The 12,750-nt window shown below is 50.7% G+C and overlaps 1 protein-coding gene across 2 annotated transcripts in view; it reads right to left on the bottom strand.

The window, feature by feature from the left end:
- SPMAP2 (sperm microtubule associated protein 2) overlaps positions 1-12,750 on the bottom strand; it is a 53,892-nt gene that overhangs the window by 16,001 nt on the left and 25,141 nt on the right. Inside the window, exon 5 of one of the 2 annotated variants that reach the window (XM_069217179.1) lies at positions 12,334-12,463. In XM_069217179.1, the coding sequence (XP_069073280.1) occupies positions 12,334-12,463 (130 nt within the window). The remainder of the gene's footprint in view (positions 1-12,333; positions 12,464-12,750) is intronic. The other variant, XM_069217180.1, reaches the window with a different exon arrangement.

Genomic DNA, 12,750 nt, shown 5'->3' with positions numbered 1-12,750 from the left:
TCTGACCAACGCCATTCCCTGGGGGTGAACCTCCTGCTATAATAAAAGCTACAGGTTGACCCTGGCCCTCTTCATTTAGCTGAGATAGTACTGCCCCTATCTCTACACCAGAAGCATCTGTCTGCAGGATGAACCGGTTTGAGTATCAGTGTTTCTTAATATAGGAGCAGAGCACATGGCTTGTTTAAGGTCATCAAAAGAGTTTTGGCATCCTTTTGGAGGTGAGGTCATTTAGAGGGGCTACCATGGAGCCATAGTTCTTAATGCACCTCCTGTAATACCCTGTCAGGCCTAGGAAGGCTCTGACTTGGGTTTGTGTAGTAGGGGCAGTCAAATCCAGAATAATCTGGATTTTTCCCTGTAGTGGTTAGATCTGGCCTTCACCTACTAGGTGGCCCAGATATACCACTTTTTCCTGCCCTATGTGGCACTTAGGGGCCTTGATACTGAGGCCTGCTCTTTGCAGGGCCACTAAAGCATTCCCTAGGTGGAACAGGTGATTGTCCCAGGTGGAGCTAAACAGAGCTATGTCATCCAGATAAGCTGCACTGAAGCTTTCCAATCCTTGGAGAACTTTATTCACCAGCCTCTGGAATGTGGCAGGTGCATTTTTCAACTCAAAGGGCATCACAGTGAAGTGATAGTGCCCACTATGGGTGGAAAATGCTGTTTTTGCTTTAGCATCCTCTGATAACTTGATCTGCCAATAGCCAGCAGTCAGATCAAAGGTGCTCAGATACTTGGCAGATGCCAGTGTATCTATAAGCTCATCTGCCCTAGGGATAGGATGAGCATCTGTTTTAGTAACAGTGTTGAGACCCCTGTAGTCTACACAAAACCTCATTTCACTTTTGACATTCTGGGAGTGGGGTTTTGGGACAAGCACTACAAGACTAGCCCAAGGGCTGTCTGAAGGCTCAATGGCTCTAGCATCTTCTGAACTTCAGACTTGATGCATTCCCTGACATGATGAGGTTGCCTGTAAATTTTGCTCTTAATAGGCAAACTGTCACCCGTGTCAATGGTGTGTTCATGCCATGTAGTTTGTCCAGGTGTCAGGGAGAACAGTTCGGAGACCTGTCCTAGGAGGTTTCTGCAGTCATCTTTTTGTCACGCAGAGAGGCAGTCTGCCACTACCACCCCATCTGTGGCATTGTCGGAGAATAGGTCAGGGAGAGGGTCACTCTCTTCTTCTTGTCCCTCATCAGTTGCCATGAACAGGGTCATGTTAGACCTGTCATAGTAGGGCTTTAGGTGATTCACATGAAGCACCCTGTGGGGGCTTCTAGGAGGGCCTAGGTCAACCACATATGTGACCGCACCCTTTCTCTCCATAATGGTGTGAGGACCACTACATTTGTTCTGGAGTGCCCAGGGAGCCACAGGCTCCAGGACCCACACTTTCTATCCTGGCTGGCAGACAGTCAGTAGAGCCTTCTGGTCATGCCATTGTTTCTGCAACTTCTGGCTGGCCTGAAGGGTTTTAGTGGCCCTCTTCACGTACTCAGCCATCCTTGATCTGAGGCCAAGCACATAATTCACAATGTCTTGTTTGGGAGGCTTGAGAGGTTGATCCTAATCTTCTCTAACAAGAGCAAGGGGACCCCTAACAGGGTGCCCAAACAGAAGTTCAAATGGGCTGTAGCCCACACCCTTCTGAGAGACCTCCCTACAGGCGAAGAAGAGGCATGGTAACAGGACATCCCACCTCCTTCTGAGCTTTTCTGAGAGTCCCATTATCATACCTTTGAGAGTTTTATTAAACCTCTGAACTAAGCCATTTGTTTGAGGGTGGTAAGGGGCGGTGAACTTTTAAGTAACAACACTCTTTCCACATGGCTTTCAGGTAAGCAGACATGAAGTTTGCACCTCTGTCTAATACCACCTCTTTAGGGAAATCCACTCCTGAAAAGATGCCAAGGAGGGCTTTTACCACTACATGAGCTGTCGTGGTCCTAAGAGGAATGTCCTCTGGGTACCTGGTGGCATGGTCTACCACCACCAATATGAATATGTTCCCAGAAGCTGTGGGAGAATCTAAGGGGCCAACAATATCTACCCCAACCCTCTCGAAGGGGACTCCAACCACAGGACTCCAACCCAGGTAGTGGGATTAGGGGGGCCTTTGGAGTGCCACCTGTCTTGCCACTGGTTTGACAGGTGACAACGGAGCAACAAAACTCATTTGTGTCTTCAGACATGTAGGGCTGGTGAAATTGAGGGACAAGCCTGTCCCAAGTCTTGCTTTGCCCCAAGTGACCAGCCAGGGGAATATCATGTGCTAAAATCAACAGAAATTCCCTTAACTTCAGAGGGATTACCAATCTCCTGGTGGCACCAGGTTGGGGGTCTGTTTTCCCAGTACATCTTATGGGTGCCTCTGATATCCCCACCTCTTGTGCTGCAGCTTGCTGCCTTAAGCATTTCAGACAGGTTTGCTGTTCCTTACTGAGTTCCTTCCTGGTGGCCCCCTCTGCACCAAAGAGCTCAGCTGCGTCAGCTTGCAGCTCCTCTGGTGTAGGTTCCACCCAAGGAGTGGATTATTCTCCCTCTTGAGTTGAGTCCTCACTGGAGGCTAGAACAGGGGGTACCTTTTTACCCTTCCTGCCCTTGGGGTTAGGAATCACTTGAGCCATTGTTCCAAGCTCCAAGGTTCCTGGCTGTTTTTGCTTCTTTGCCTGTGCCCTGGTGAGGGCAAAGATATGCCCTGGGATGCCCAGTATGGCTGCATGGGCTTCCAGTTTCACTTCAGCCCAAGCTGAAGTCTCCGAGTCGTTACCTAGCAGACATTCTGCAGCGGGTCAGAGGATACCACAACCTTTTTAAGGCCAGTAACACCCCCCACCCCCAACAGCTGAAATCAATAACTGCGGTGGGGTGGCACAAAGTGTTATTATGAGCATCAGTCACTTGGTACGTGCGACCAAGTAGGTGTTACTCAGGGGACACCAGTTTTTCAGTCACCATAGTGACACTGACACCTGTGTCCCTGTAGGCCTCAGCCTCATCAGCATTTATCAGGGGATACTGCCTGTATTTACCCTTATAAAGGGGACAAACAGCAAGGATGGCAAAGTCAATGCCCCCATCAGAGACTAACACTGCCTCAGTGGTCTCTCTAACCAATCCAGATCCTACTACAGATCCTAAAGTGAGCCCAGCTACACTCTTGGACTGACTACTGTTAGTAGTCCCACCACTACTGCTATTGCTAGGGGCAGGTGGAGTAGAAGTGGGGTTAGTAGTAGTGGAAGGTGTGTGCTTTTCTTAGGACAGGAGCTGTCCCCTGTCCTATGGCCTTTGTTTTTGCAAACATAGCACCAAGGCTTTTTGAAGTTAGAGGAAGAGGAAGATGAAGAGGATTTATTCCCACCCCCAGAGGAGTATTGTGGGCCTGATGAAGACTCTTTACTTTTATCTTTGTCCCCAGCCTTATCCTGATACTTACCTGCTTCCTTCTTTTTGTGGTCACCCCTGTGTGAGCCTTCCTACCCACTCTAGTTCGGATTATTAGATACACAGGCCCTTATTCAACCCTGGCGGTCGGTGTTAAAGCGGCGGTAAAAAAAATGGGATTTGGACCCTGGCCGTTACCACCATTCAACACTGCCACTTTAACACACCAACCGCCAGGGTGGTAACGGCCGCTGGGCTGGAGACTTCGGTCTCCAGCCCGGCGGTTGTCACAATCCCACCCTCGGGATTACGACCCGGCCTACCGCCAGGGTTTTCATGCCAAACTTACCGCCACGAAACCCATGGCGGTAGGCACTATCAGTGCCCGGGAATCCCTTCCCTGGCACTGGTAGGGGTCTCCCCGCCTCCCTCCCCAGAGCCCTCCCCCTCCCTCTCCTGCCCCCGCACATATACACACCCGCACCTGCACCCATATACACACATGCACACACGCATACCCACCACCCACGCATGCACACATGCATACCCGCACACCAACATAGCTTGTCACACAAATGCATCCACAACACACAACACTCACAATCACTCATTCACGCATGCATCCAATGTGACTCACACCCGCATGCACGCATCCCAAAACATACACACACACACCCCGACATACACACAACACCCCCCAGCCCCCTCTCCAGTCGGAGAACCCGACTTACCTGCTTGCAGGGGGTCCTCCGGCTGGAGACGGTCCGCGGTGCTGCTGTCAGCAGCAGCGTCCACCAGGAAAACACCGCCAGGCCGTATCATTGCTCATGATACGGTCGGAGGTGTTTTGCTGGCGTGGCGGTGCTGCCGTCCGCCGCCATGACTGTCGGCGGTGTTCCGCCAAGTCGGCGGTCATAATACGCGTTGACGGCTGGTAGCCACGGCGGCGGTATGTTGCCAGCCGTCGCCGTGGCGGTAGGCGGTCAATACCGCCAATGTTGTAATGAGGGCCACAGTTATACAAGCCCTGGTAGTCACTTACTTTGCTCCCATGCAACCAGTCTTCCAGAGCCTTCACGGAACAGTCCACATAATCTACCCAATCTTGGAAGGATTCTTTCTTGGTCTCTCTGAACTTTATCCTATACTGCTCAGTAGTCAGACCAACCCCTTCTAACAATGCTGCCTTCAAAACTGTGTAATTGTCTGCATCCTCTTCACTTGCAGTGAGGAGTCTGTCTCTTCCTTTGTCAGAGAAGGAGAGCCACAGAATTGCTGCCCGTTGCCTTTGGGGGGCCCTCTGTACCTTACAGGCCCTCTCCAAAGCAGTGAACCGTTTGTAGATACCATCCCCACCTTGTAAGGGGGGGGAACTATCTTGTTCAGGTTTCTAGAGTCATATGAGTCCTCCCTGAAACTTAAACTGCTGCCACCATGGGGTGATAACCCTAAACCCAGCCTCTCCCTTTCCGCTGCCAATGCCTCCCTACCTAGGGCCATTTGTTGCTTCTGCAGTCTCAGTTTGGCCTCCTCCAATTTCAGCTGTTTCAATTCCCTATCTAGGGAATCCTCTCCTGAATTGGAACAGTGGGTCCCCTCAGGTACTGAGGTTAAGTAAGAGTTAGCAGAGGAGGACGTATGGGGACCCTCTGAACCACGCCTCTAGGAGTAAAGGTGGCCCTTCTAATGTGACCCCCCTTCTCACTACCTAGTAGGCTCCTGGCAGGGCTGCGATGATGCCCACTGTGTGCCTGATCTATCCTATCTAGGATTGGTGGATCAGACTTTGCTTCCTCTTCCTCCTCCTGACTATCAGCAGTATGATGATCAGCCTGGAGAAGTAAGCCCAGAAGCAGACTCTTGTTGGGATTCCTCCCAGTTTTCAATTTCCTAGACTCTTGAAAAAGTTAGGCCCTCGCACTGAGAGTCAGGGCCTGAGAGGTGTGCTCTACTGAAGACATGATGTCTAGCTAGAGTGGTGTAGGAGTCCCTAACTACTCTAACACTAGGCTCCCAGCAAAGTTTGGAGCAAGGGCTATGCTAGACCCCTAGCTTACCCAAACTGAGGAGACTAGAACCCTAACACTAAGTGTAAAGTGTACCTACAGTTAGTAATGGCCTTTCCTGGGGAAAGTACCTAGTGACAGAGTGGTAAAGCAATTGCAAGTGTCTTATCCCACCGCTGCACCACCAATGTAAGAAGCTGGCCTGGTGTGTGGTGAGCACCTATGGTGTTATCACCTTACTCCAGGTCCAGGCATCCCCTATTAGTGAGGTATAGACAGTGTCTAGGAAGCCAGGTAGCTGTGGATGAGCAGCCAGGACGTATCTAGGAGACATGCAAGGCTTATGCACTACCACTACAGTCACACAGCACTTACACACACGAAAGAACCACATAGTGTTACAAAAATAAAGGTATTTTATTATAGTAACTGTAGGAAGCTAGCCTGGTATGTGGTGGGTACCTAATTACACCTTATACCAGGTCCAGGTATCCCCTATTAGTGAAATGTAGGCAGTGTCTAGAACCCAGGCTCTCTAGAGGTAGCTGTGGATGAGCAGCCAAGACTTATCTGGGAGACATGCAAAGATCATGCAAAACCACTGTAGTTCCACAGCATTACACACATGAAAGAAAACACTCAGGTATACAAAAATAAAGGTACTTTATTTATGGTCACAAAATACCACAAAATACTAGAGAGCCAACTCTCCAATAGGAGGGAAGTAATACACTAAATATATACAATAGTAAACAGTAATAGGCATAGAAAAGGTTAGAAAACAGTGCAAATACCAATAAGCAATAGTGTCCCTGGGGGGAGCCCAAACCATATACTAAAAAAATGGAATGCCACCTAGGTAAGTGGAATGTGTAGAGGGGAGCTGGGAGTACTACAAAACCACAGAGGTAAGAACCACCTATCAGAAGGTGCCTCTGATGTCACCTGCCTGGCCTGGCCACTCAGATGCTCCCAGAGTTCCCTGAAAATCTTGGATTCGCGATGGCAGAACCCAGGGACCCTCTAGAAGAGCTCTGAGCACCACCCCTGGGGTGGTGATGGACAGGGAAGTGGCCACTCCCCTTTCCATTGTCCAGATTTGCACCAGAGCAGGGACGGGGGCCCCTGAAGCGGTGTGGACTGGTGTATGCATGGAAGGCACCAAATGTGCCCTTCAAAGCACAGCCAGTGGCTTGGAGAGGTTACCCCTCTCAAGCCAGTTACACCTATTTCCAAAGGGAGAGAGTGTTACCTCCCTCTCCCAAAGGAAATCCTTTGTTCTGCGCTCCTGAGCTTGATCAGATCAAGCAGCAGGAGGGCAGAAATCTGTCTGAGGAGTGGCAGCAGTTTGGGCTGCCCAGAAAACCCTGTAAGACTGGTGGTAGCAATGCTGGGGGTCCTCTAAGGAGCCCCCAGAGTGCATGGAATCATACTTCCAATACTTGCAACAGTATTGGGGTATGATTCCGACATGTTTCATATCAAACATGCCTAGGTTTGGAATTACCATTATATAGCTGGACATAGGTAGTGACCTATGTCCAGTACACTCATAAAATGGCGTCCCTGCACTCACTAAGTCCAGGAAAATGGAACTGGAGTTTGTGGGGGCACCTCTGCTAGTGCAGGGGTGCCCTCACACACAGGTACTTGCACCCTGCCCTCTGGGCTAGGAGGGCCTGTCATAGCGGTGACTTACAGTGACCTGGTAGTGAAACGGTGGATACCCCCATTTCACGCTGGCTGCAATGGCAGACCTGCAGAACACTTTGCATGGGCTCCCTATTGGTGGCATAATACATGCTGCAGCCCATAGGGATCCCCTGGTTCCCCAATGCCCGCGTACCTAGGTATCATATACTAGGGACTTACATGGGGACACTGGTATGCCAAATGTGGGGTGAAAAAGGTTCCAGCAACCAAGTTTACAAGGAGAGAGCATAATCAATGGCGTCCGGGTTAGCAGGATCCCAGTGAACACAGTCAAACACACTAACATAACAAACAGGCCAAAAGTGGGGGTAACCATGCTTTCCTACAGTAACACAAATACAAAAAAACTGTATAGGCAATACCCCACAAGCAGGTGAGTAAACACACTACTATACACACATTAGAAGTCAGAGATTAGCATAGAAAGCAATAGCAAACAGTAAAACAATAGAAAATAATGGAGGGGAGACCAAACCATATACTAAGTAAGTGGATTGTGAAAGGCAGTCCCCCACCCAAGGAAGTGGAATCTGTAGAGGGGAGCTGGAGGAACTAGGAACCCCAAAAGGTAAGTACCAGATGCCCCCCAACGACCAGGAGTGAAGAGGTAAGTACCTGGTTTTTCCCCTAACCCACAGGTAAACTTTGTAAAAGGACTGTGCTAGACCCAAGCAGGACTGGAAGAAACCAAAGGTGGATCCTGACAGAAGAGGGCCTGCAAAAAAAGGTGACAAAGTCCAGTTTGAGCTGGAGTGTCCGGTTGGGGCAGGAGCCACTACCCACCCTTCTGGAGATGCATGACCTGGTCGACGATGGAGACAAGAGCCCGCTGTGCAGAAATGGAACAGGAAAAGTGTTCCAGAAGTGATGCAGGCGATGTCCTACGATGGAAGAGTTGCAGTCAGTTAGTGGTGTTGGAAAACCACCAACAAGCCTTGGCAAAGGCAAAAGTTGCAGAGCTGCCTGGTAATAGCAAGTTCCAGGGGGACTCAACCCAAGGAAGGGAGTCCTAGGTCACCCTCAGCAGTGAGGAGAGTCAGAAGATGAGGATTCAGCCCGCACAGGCAACTCACAGGCAGCAGGCACAGGAATCACAGTGAGCCCCACTCAGCACACCTGGAGAGGAGTCCTACATCGCTGGAGCAGCAGGCAGGAGACTGTGCTTTGCAGGAAGAGTGTGGGGGGCCAGGGCTACACGAAGCCTGAAGATCCCTTGGAAGAAGAGCCAACAAGCCTTGGTAGCTGCAGGAGTCGCAGTGCACAGGGGTACTGTCCTGCAAGGGTTCACCCTCTCCCAAGTTGGACAGATTGTAGAGAGGACCGAGGGGACCACTCCAGACTACCACCTGTGTTGCAGGAACCATGCAGTTTTGCAGGAGAGAAGATCCACGCAGCCGGACATCGTTGCAGTTAGTGCCTGCAGACGCAGGGGAATGACTCCTTCACTCCAAGGGAGATTACTTCTTGTGCAGGCTGAAGTCTCGCCGGCCTCAGAAGATGCACAGCCAGGGAAATGTTGCAGTTGCTGGATGGAGCTGGAGAAAAAATGTTGCAAAGCGGAGTCGTCGCTGGAGATGCAGATTGTTGGTTCCTGGAGGGTCCAGTTGCAGTCCTACTGGCCAGAAGATGAAGTAAATGATGTAGAGGAGTCCTTCTGGAATCTTGCACGTTGAATTTGAAGACCCACCCTGGAGGGAGACCCTAAGTAGCCCAGGAAGGGGGATTGGTCACCTAGCAGGGAGACCATCTATTAAGAGGGGGGTGCGACGTCACCTGCCTGACCTGGCCACTCAGATGCTCCCAGGGGCCTCTGCACACCTTGTATTCAAGATGGCAGAATCAAGTGACCACCTGGAGGAGCTCTGGGCACCACCCCTGGGGTGGTATTGGACAGGGAAATGGTCACTCCCCTTTCCATTTTCCAGTTTCGCACCAGAGCAGGGACCGGGGGTCCATGGACTGGTGCAAACCGGTTTATGCAAGGAGGGCACCAAATGTGCCCTTCAAGGCATACCGATGGCTTTGGGGGGCTACCTCTCCCAAGCCACTTAACACATGTTTCCAAAGGGAGAGGGTGTTGCCTCCCTCTCCCAAAGGAAATCCTTTGTTCTGCCTTCCTCAGCATGAGCTGGTCAAGCAGCAGGAGGGCAGAAACCAGTCTGTGGGGTGGCAACAGCGCAGGCTGCCCTTAAAACCCCAGAAACTGGTAGGAGCAATGCTAGGGGTCCTCTAAGGAGCCCCCAGAATGCATGGAATCATACAACACTATTGGCAACAGTATTGGGGTATTATTCCGATGTTTGATACCAAACATGCCCAGGTTCGGAGTTACCATTATGTAGCTGGGCATAGGTAGTGACCTGTGTCCAGTACATAGGTAAATCGGCTTCCCGGCACTTACGAAGTCCAGTAAAATGGAGCTGTAGTTCGTAGGGTCACCTCTGCTCATGTAGGGGTGCCCTCACACACAGGTACTTGCACCCTGCCCTCTGGCCTAGGAGGACTTGCCTTAGGGGTGGTTTACAGTGACCTGGTGCAGTGACCTGTAGTTAAAAGGTTCATGCACCTTTTCACGCAGTCTGCAATGGGATGCCTGCAAACATGTTCTGCATGGGCTCCCATGGGTGGCACAATACATCCTGCAGCCCCTGGGGCCCCAATGCCCTGGGTACCTAAGTACCATATACTAAGGACTTACATGGGGGCACCAGTATGCCAATTGTGGGGTGTGCTAGGAGAGCCTGCTATAGGAGTGACTTACAGTGACCTGGTGTAGTGACCTGTAGTGAAGGGGTCCATGCACCTTTTCACGCAGGCTGCAATGGCAGGCCTGCAGACAAATTTTTCCTATGGGTGGCACAATACATGCTGCAGCCCATGGGGAACCCCGGTGCCCCATGCCCTATCCTAGGGACTTACATGGGGGCACCAGTATGCCAATTGCGGGGTGTGCTAAGTCCTAAGCAACCAAATTTAGAGGGAGACAGCACAGGCACTGGGGTCCTGGTTAGCAGGATCCCAGTGAACAAAACACACTGACAGCAGGCAAACAGTGGGGGTAACCATGCCAAAAAGAGGGTACTTTCCTATAGAGACGCATCCTCACTTACAGCAGTGACACAGGGGGGTGAAGATGGGTCCCTGATGCTGCAATGGTACTTCTTTTTTTAACAACTTTATTTAGCATTTTATTAGAAAACAAGACACATCCAGCGATGGCATCCATCATATATCATAATAATAGGATAGATTAATCAAATAAAGGAAAGGGAAAAACATTGCTATGGTTTTCCTCTAGAGGCTGATTGCAGTAGTGCCAGGCCGTAGGTGGAAGACCACAAAGCCTCCCATCTACCTTTCAACTCTCCCTACCTCACTGTAAATAGAAACAGAGGAATAGATCCCCAAAGTGACAACGTCAGTTCCATTATGAATGGCTTAGCCCAGTGGTTCCCAACCTGTGGGCCGGGGACCCCTGGGGGTCAGCGAAGCCTCCTCAGGGGTCCGTGACTGCTTAGAAAATGTAATAATATTAGGTTCCAACTATCAGTAATGAATCAGTGGGGGTCCCCGGTTTCCAATAATGAGTCAGTGGGGGTCCCCGGGCTCTAGTATTAATAAAATGGGGGTCCACAGAAGTCAAAAGGTTGGGAACCACTGGCTTAGCCTGTCCAAAAATATAATAGCATGTGCCTAGGGTAGCCTAAGCATAATCAGATAATGGAGAGTCCTCTGTCAATTCCAGAGGTGTCTTGGACATAGTAAGATGTACGCTCCCTACCCTGCTCTGGCAGCGAATGTATGTGATAATGGGGCATCATGCAGCCTTGAAGTTAACCTGCCGATACCTAAGAATTGTGGTGAGCTTTTCCGTAGCATACAGGTTCCATAATTTGCTCCACCATAAATTAACAGTAGAAGCATGGGACTGCTTCCACATGTGTGCTATGCATAGGCGTGCTGCAAGTAAGAGATGTGACAGGAACCGACCCCAGGAGGTCCTAGTGGGGAGAGCCCTCTCTACGCCAGTATCACCTTAAAGAACCAGCAAGGGATCACTGGGCAGTGTGATGTTAGTGATGTTGGGCATGTTATGGAGGATTTCGTTCCAGAAAGATTGTATTGATGGGCAAGACCACCAGGTGTGTAGAAATGTGCCCCGTTCTCCGCATCCCTTCCAACAGGAGTCAGAGCTCCTAAACATTCTGTGTAGCTGTACGGAAGGCAGATACCATCGGGTGACGAGTTTGTAGGTGTTTTCTTTATGACGGAGCCAAACCAACGAGCCAGGTGCCTTCTGTCAAATTGTTCCCCATGTGTCCTCAGAAATTTCAGTTCCTAATTCCCTTTCCCACTGTATCATATATGCATATTTCCTGGCAGGAGCGAGTGTGAGTATGTAACAGCAGACCAGTGAAATGCCTTTATGCCAACCATTGCTGCCACTGTACTTCTAAGAACATAGGGCCTCATTCCGACCCTGGCGGTCATGGACCGCCAGGGCCGGGGACGGAGGAAGCACCGCCAACAGGCTGGCGGTGCTTCAGGGGCAATTCTGACTGCGGCGGTAAAGCCGCGGTCAGAAAAGGGAAACCGGCGATTTCCCGCCGGTTTTCCCCTGCCCCAGGGAATCCTCCACGGCGGCGCTGCAAGCAGCGCCGCCATGGGGATTCCGACCCCCTTCCCGCCAGCCTGTTCCTGGCGGTGAAGAGGCTGGCGGGAACGGGTGTCGTGGGGCCCCTGGGGGCCCCTGCAGTGCCCATGCCACTGGCATGGGCACTGCAGGGGCCCCCTAACAGGGCCCCATTAGGATTTTCAGTGTCTGCACACCAGCAACTCCGCCGGCTCCATCCGGAGCCGGCTTCATCGTTGCTGGGGCTTTCCCGCTGGGCGGGCGGTCGCCCGCCTGCCCAGCGGGAAAGTCAAAATGACCGCTGCGGTCATTTGACCGCAGTACGGTCTTTTGGTGGTCTCCGCCCGGCGGGCGGCGCCTGCCGCCCGCAGGGGTCAGAATGACCCCCATAATGTGTGACTATTTGAAGACTTTTTGGCACTGCCCAACAGCTGAAGATACTTAACGAGAAATCAGCAACAACTATCCATTAGACATAAAGAAGATTATGTCAGGTTTTAAACTTGTTATTGAGATCAAGGGCGAACAAGTTGAGTAGTCAAAGTAAGGGATAAAACCAATGCTAAAAGTGTTTGGAGAACATACAGTGCTCTGCACGGGACGATCCAGTTTCCATTCCTTGCTGGGTGTTTTTGGTTGTGCTAAATGCTGCAGCCGAGGTGATGGAACCGCAATCATAGCTGACTGGCTCACAGGCCATGTGGGTGATAATCTGCTAAAAAATAAATGTAATAATAGGTCATTTAATATAAATGTGAGGAAAGAGAAAAGAAAATCAGAAGAGTTTTCTGCAAGAGTTAATCAATTTACCTAGAGGGGAAGAATCGACCAACTGGCCCGAACTGTGAGGCACTCAAGATAAAAGGACATGGGTTCTATGGGGTGAGCAGTAAATGGTTGCAGTAAATCTAGAACCTGAAGGGACTTCAGCAGTAGGGTCTGAATGGCAAAACAGGTAAAGTGCTGATTTCACTGGTTGGTGTGATGCACAAACGATGACTT

The sequence above is a fragment of the Pleurodeles waltl genome, chromosome 12 (genome assembly GCF_031143425.1).
Source record: "Pleurodeles waltl isolate 20211129_DDA chromosome 12, aPleWal1.hap1.20221129, whole genome shotgun sequence".
NCBI lineage: Eukaryota > Metazoa > Chordata > Amphibia > Caudata > Salamandridae > Pleurodeles > Pleurodeles waltl.
Note: the sequence above shows the minus strand (reverse complement) of the source record. Positions and strands in the feature narration are given on the sequence as shown.